The sequence below is a fragment of the Tyto alba genome, unplaced genomic scaffold (assembly GCF_018691265.1).
Source record: "Tyto alba isolate M040663 unplaced genomic scaffold, T.alba_DEE_v4.0 Super-Scaffold_46, whole genome shotgun sequence".
NCBI classification, from domain to species: Eukaryota; Metazoa; Chordata; class Aves; order Strigiformes; family Tytonidae; genus Tyto; species Tyto alba.
In genome coordinates, this window is record NW_024881322.1 from 7,228,843 (window position 1) to 7,235,536 (window position 6,694).

General features: G+C 46.6%; 1 protein-coding gene across 3 annotated transcripts in view; it reads left to right on the plus strand.

Moving 5' to 3' along the window:
- ULK4 (unc-51 like kinase 4) overlaps window positions 1-6,203 on the plus strand; it is a 241,264-nt gene extending 235,061 nt beyond the window's left edge. For all 3 annotated transcript variants that reach the window (XM_042806318.1, XM_042806319.1, XM_042806320.1), the window contains 2 exons: window positions 2,716-2,804; window positions 5,797-6,203. In XM_042806318.1, the coding sequence (XP_042662252.1) occupies window positions 2,716-2,804; window positions 5,797-5,881 (174 nt within the window). In that variant the 3' untranslated portion in view covers window positions 5,882-6,203. The remainder of the gene's footprint in view (window positions 1-2,715; window positions 2,805-5,796) is intronic.
- Window positions 6,204-6,694: the final 491 nt, after the last annotated feature.

Genomic DNA, 6,694 nt, shown 5'->3' on the forward strand with positions numbered 1-6,694 from the left:
GATCAGTCAGGGGGCAATCAGATCCACTACTCAGGCTGATAACGAAGGGCAAATAAATGCTAGTGGTCAGAGGGGTCCCAGCAGGGGAGTACCGACACAGAAATCCCCAGGCGGCTGCGGGCGAGCTGGCTACCGGGCAGGCGGTGCTCAGCCTGCAGCCTTCCCGCTACCGCGGCGCTGATGCCCGCCCGGGCCCGGGGTGCGGGCGCCTGGCCGTAGGCAGAAAGCGGTTTTCTGGCCCCCGGCGATGGAGGGGCGGGGTGGGGGAGCCCCAGCTGCCCCCGTCGACGCGTACGGCCGCGTTTTGTCAGTGCGAGTCCTCCCGTCTGTGCGTGCGGGTGGCCCGGCCGGCTGGACGGGACTGTTCTTCGCCGGCACCCCTCGCCTTGCGGGAAGCTCCTAGTTCATGCGCTCAAGAAAACGTGTCCTACGTTTGTTTTAGACTTAATTGAAACAGTCTGCAGGCTGCTGGTGATGTTAAAGGCGGCCTGATCCTTTTCCCTCCTTGAGGTACCGCTTTTACTGCTGAAAGGATCTTGTTGAAGCATTTTGTTTAGATTTGGGAGTAGCCCTTATGGATAGATATTGCAGAAGCCCATTGCTTGTGGCTGCAAGCTGCTCTGAACAGTGAAGTGTAACAGGGAGATGGGGTAGATGATCTCATGGGTCTTGGCGTTTCTGTCCGTTACGATTTCTGTGCGTATAAAGCCATTTTAATCCTTTCCATTCAAATGCATTCTATCCACAGAAACGTATTCTGAATAATGACACAAGGCATGCTGCAACACGGGCAAGCTTATAGTCAGACCCTGTGACTCAGTTGGACTAAGTTATTGTTTGAAATAGAGCATTTTAGAATTAAAACTTTCTCTTGATGCCAGATTTTATAGTTGAGCATATTTTGAGTGCTCTGCCTATGTATAGTGCACAAAGGCTCGTTTGTTAAAAGGCTATGAGGTTTGTACAGATGTCAGCACCCAAGAGTTGGGATGTATTAGAATTAGAGATACCTGTAACCTTTATTTGACCTTGTAGTTTTATGGAGCATGACCCAGTCCTAGTGAGCTTCCTCCCCCCATGGCCTCTGGCTCTTTTAAGTGTGCAGGTTAAACAAAGGGCGGGAGTGTGGCAAGTGGAAAGAGCGTGGCAGTGGCTGGTGAGCTGCAGAAGTCACGGGGAAGTGTTCGGTAGAGGCATGAGCACTCTTTAGGAACAGAAAGCAATGCCTTGTGGTGAAAGCACGTTTCTCCCTGTATTGCAGCTGTATCGCTCCTGTTACGTGCGGTGGTGTTCTCACATTCAGGACCCAGATTACAAAACGTCTTCTGTGTCTAACGTGAAAAATATAAAAGAATGGATTACTGAGATGTAAACTGAGAGGGTCAGATATAAACCTCAAGAAAGTAAAAAGATTTAATGACCTGTAATCAGGATTTACCAATGATTTGTACTTAGGTAGTGGCATCGCTGCTTTTTTCCAACACACAGGATACATTTTAGTTTACTTCAGGCAGGTCCCTGTTCCCTGTTACTGCTTAACTACAGGATGTTATGATTATAGATGTAGTGACACTCTTGTTGCAGAATTGCTGCTGATAAATTATGGTGGGATGGCAGCTGTAAATACAGCTTCTCGTGTGATTTAAGAGGGAGATGTGAAGGCGCATCACCCAGACGCTTGATCGATGGTAAATAGGGCCAGCCGTGGCATGCTAAAGCTTAAAAGTCCTTGCCAGATTTTTGGATTAGAAGTCATAGTTTCAAGCATTAACTCCTCCGGTATCAAAATAATCAGCTGCTCTGGTCCTCCTCTTTTCCTTTCCCTTTGGTCAAGATTTATTTACCTTTGCAAGCAGGAACTGACACGCAGACCTTTTTTTGTTCAGTAATTATTTGAGACACAAGAGCTTCTTCAGCAAACTGCCAAGTATTCAATGTCTATTTGTGCCACAGCACCGTGGGTTTTCATGTCATGTCCCCTGTGACCTTCCCATTCACCTGCTTAACTGGTCCGGAAATGTGTGGCTGCTTGGAGCTCTGTGGTTATGCTACTTAAGGCTGGAGAAGGAAAAAAAAAAAAAGTCATTACAGATCAGTGTGATAAAACAGACCAGCAGTATAATCAGGATTCACTTGACACAAAAGGGCACAGAGCTTTGGGCACTCGGTCCCCTGCTCTGTAGGTGACAGTGCTGTGCAGGTAATATTCCTAATAAGTGATGAGGGGCAAGAAAAATTTCAGTATGCAACTGCTAACATTGCAGTGATTTTAACCTGGCTCCTCTCAGAGAAAGCCTACGTGTCCTGATCTGAAGGCTGATACAAGCCTTGGTTATTTTTTTCCCTGAAGTGAGAAATGAAAATAACTGCCTCCCCAAGATCTCCCTGGAATTCAGACTAAATGGGGCTTGTATTTGCATTGGTACTGCGGACGAAATCAGGATTGGCAGAGTGTGATGTGTGAATTTGCACACATACAGGGACTCAGAACAAGAGTAAATCTTGCTAATTAGGCCAGGACATTTTAGAAGGTCTGTGTCTAAAATTCAGTCCTGTTCAGTAAAAGGGACTTTCTCTTGGGTCTCTTTAATGTCACATTCCATTTACAATTGTAATAAATGCTATAACTTGTTTCCCTCTCCTCTATCCCACAAAAAATGACAGAGAGGAATTTCTTGCTAAGCCTTTGATAACGGTTCTTTCTTTTTGTTCCAGATAACTTCAAACGAGAAACGCTCAGAGAGCCTGAAGAATGATGGCGATGCTCTTATCCAAACTCTAGAAAGCCTGGCCCAAACTGCCAGGTGAGTTCCCTCAGGCTTCCAGGAATTTCCAGGGCTGAGAGCGCTCGCCTCCTCTTTTGTCTGCAGTGGTCTTCTCCTGTAATCAGCTTCTGTGCAGTATAAGCTTCTCAGGTTTCTGTCCCTGGCCCCCCTTCCTGCACTGCTCTCCTCCGAGCTCCTTTCATTCAGAGCTTGCTGGTGCTTCTGTCGCGTTGTCGTCGTGCTTTGATCCCCAGCTGCAGCGAGCTGCAGTGTGCTGCACAGTCCAGCTCAATGTGTGTGCACGTGTTGGGTTTTTTTTTTGTTTTTTTTTTTTTTTTTTTTTAGTATTTGATTTAAAACACTTGGTCCTTATAACCAGATAGTGGTCAGTGGTTCTTGGCAGAGTGGGCTAGATGCACAATGCAACGTTTGTGCCCTGTTTTAAAGTAATTGTGTTTGGTGCACTTGCAAGCTGATTACTTTCAAATGTGCAGCTGAAGAACAGAACTGCTTTTGTTTAAGAATACCTGTGGCTCCTCAGAGTAGACATGAGATTTAGGGGAATGCCGTGGCCTCCTCTGCAAGAACAGAGGTGCTAGTCCCAACATGTTGGCCAAACCTCAGCTCATCTCCCATAGACTTTCCCCCATCTAATCCCCCATGGACATATGAATAAATGAATTACTGTTCTCTGCCCTTAAAAACAAATTTTACATTCCTGCCATGGGCTGTTAGGCTGCATTTCACTCCTGGCTGAACTAAAATTCATAGAGAAATTGTAGTTTATAGATCAGTGTTTGAAACACTAAGATAATCTTTGCAATGCTCCTCGTGCTCCCAAACGCAGGCTTTATCTGGGTCAGTTGTTTGGGAAAATTTGCTCTTCGACATCATGGGAGGGTGTACCCTGTGTTGGAAGGAAGGGGGGGAATGTGGGGAGATGTGGAGATGAAATGTTGGGACATGGTAAGGGTAAGGAGATGCACAGCAAGGACTAGCCAAACCTGTTGAGAACAGGCTGCATCCCTCTCACATACTCGGCTGCTGACTCACAGGCTTTTGTATGACACACTAAATTAACTAAAATAAAACATCAGCTCTCCCCAAGGGAGACAGTGGCACCACTACTGAAGATGACAGTGAGAAAAGATGGGGTTTTCTTTTAGAACTACTTTTCACTCTATTTTGTAGCATTTCAGTGTTAGATCCACTAGACAGCCCAGTCGCTGCCTTTGAGCCTGCTTTTCTGGCTTCCTCCAATTGTCTGTTATCTATACGTTTCCGTACTCAGAAAACCACGTACTACAGAGCCCCAAGTAAACAGCACTCACTCTTATTTGATAGAGGATGCTCAGCTGACCAAATTCTCGCTGATGCCAGTGATGAGTGTTTTGTTACATTAGGGTAAGCCAAGTGCCTCTGCTGCACCGGGCTCCCACGGTGAGCTCACGGATTTCATTTCTCCTCCTCCCCTTCTTTAGGGAACCCATGTCCCTGTCCATTTGCCTCCAGAGGAAACTGAGAGGGACTCAGCCTGGATCTTGGGGCTGTACTGGACTCAGACATGGATAAATTGTCAATAGGCAGGCAGTAGAAGCCTGGGGTTAGCAAGCTTTATCAAGTTTAGCTGCTGGCCATTTTGTTTATGGAGGTTATGGATGTTCTGCCATCCCCCCCTATTCCCTTATGTGGCATCTTGCCCAGAATATTCCTTGTGACCTAGCAAACTTGGTCTCCTCACCTTTGCTTTGAACCCGGTTAAGAAGCCTCTCTGTACCTCGTGCAGAATTGGAAATGTTTTAGAGAAGGCTACAACCGAGATCCTGGATCTGAGCCCATCCTCTGAGTAGTCTAAACTCCCAGGCCCTTCCACCCACGTGTTATCACTGGGTTGAAGTGATTGAGGAGTGTTTTTGCTTTGGTCGTTTTTCACAGACAGGTTTCTAATCTTTCGCTCTGCCGGTGCGGAAGGAGGAGGATACCAGCCAAGCAGTCACGTGCCAAGAGAGGGGCACTGCTTGGATTGCAAGCTGCTTTCCGTGCTCGCCTGCTGCCGCGTAGCAGCCACGGATTGCCAGACTCTGCCTCTGCCATACAGCCTCAGCTAGTCAGAACAGGCAGTTTGGAGAGTGACACATAACCAACCCATTCTGCTTAGTAGCTATGTGGAGTCAAATCTACATTTTAAAATGTGGGATCGTAGCCATTTATTTTTCAGTGAAGACAGTTGCCAAGATGAATTTGTTTCCGATAACTAAATTTTCTGATTTAAACTGCTGCTCATTAAGACATCGGCTTACATAGTGTGGACTGATCATTTGGATTTCCTGGCTAGCTCTGCGCTCCCCAAAGCATGGAGTGTCAGTAGGTATTTGTCATTAGCAGCAACTGAGGAAGCTGCAGATTGATCTACTAGTGTCCTCTCTAAGCTAAAGAGGGATGGTAGTCTAAAAAAACTTGTTTCTGTGGACTAGCAGTAATGCGTTAGAGCCTCTGTTCCAATTCTAGACAAAGTATGTGTTTCCAGAAGGAAAAATTAGGCAAAACACATATAATAAAACCTCAGGTGAGGAGGCAAAGGGTCCCACCGTTCAATCTGAAACCTGCAGAGCTGTGTGTGGAGGGGCAGTCAGTCCTCCTTGCCGGAGGCGGCAGAACTTTGAGTGGAACTGCCTCCCCGCGCGGAGCAGCGCTGCAGTGAGGGCTGTGTGTGTGGAAACGTATCCCTCTGTCAAGCTGTTGTAAGCGTGTGTAGGTTCATGGGGGTCATGATAAATTATATCTTCCTTTTACAGAGGAGCTTGAGTGAGGTATCGGTTACTGTGAATTTGAGCTGAAATTCATTTTTACGCAAGATTTGCTACAGGGCAGAGTCACCAGTTGCATGTTGCTGCCTAACAGAAGAGCAGGGTACACAGTGCAGTTAATGGCTTTTAAGAGTTTTCCGGCATAGATGAAGGCAAATGTAGAATTTGAACAAGAAGTTTTCCCCTGAGAATGTCTAACAGATGTTACTGTTCTTACTTCCTAGCTCTCATGCTGATGTTGCTGTTGCTTCCTTGGCATCTGAAATTCTGAGAATGGTGGGACATGAGAATATCAGGACTACCAAGTGAATCGTTTTTGACCGGCCTACCAAAAATGCCCAAGTTGTGCGTGCTGCTCAGCACCTCAGTCCTGCAGGAACATCTTCAAATGAGCAAAGCGGACGTAGCTGATTTAGCAAGCTGAGCTGTAGCTGTGTAGGGGCATCCGTGTGAATTTGGGAGGCTTCAGGAAGGGAACTGTTTGGGGGGAGTTGGTGGTTTGGTTTTTAAACCCCTGTAAGGATGAATTCTTGGTTACTGCTTTACCTTGCTGGCATTATGTGATGTAGCTCGAGTATTCGACAGCCAGAGTTTGAAAAGTGTAAATTAAATAAATAGTATAGTTATTTTACAATATAGACATACAGTGTTTCACTATTTTAAGCTGCTGTTAGAAATGTTCATTTATCTTTTAGACCAGGTGAATGTCTTGGCTGCTCATCTTAAGAGGTCACCTCATGCCTATGACCGACACCAGCCAGTGCCTTTTTGGGACATACAATATTCTTCATCCCACGCAACCAGAACCAACCCATGTGATCCCACAGAGGATGTGTCTACGGGCCACATACGCATGATAGCTCTTGCCAGGTTTTTGGGGGCTTTTTTTGTGAGACTGTGCCCTGCTGCTGCCAAGCACCGCACAGCTTCAGCGGCGCCAGTGGTGTTCTCAGCTGCCAACGCTCCAGGCTGGAGCTCCTCTTTGAAAATGGGGGAGACAATGAACCTGGCAGTTTGTCATTTACCCCTGGTAAAAGTCAATACTTTAGGAAGGGTCCTGGAGAACTAGCAGGTGCCACAGTGTGTAAAGAATTAAATTCTCCTTCTGGCCCCGTGCCCTGA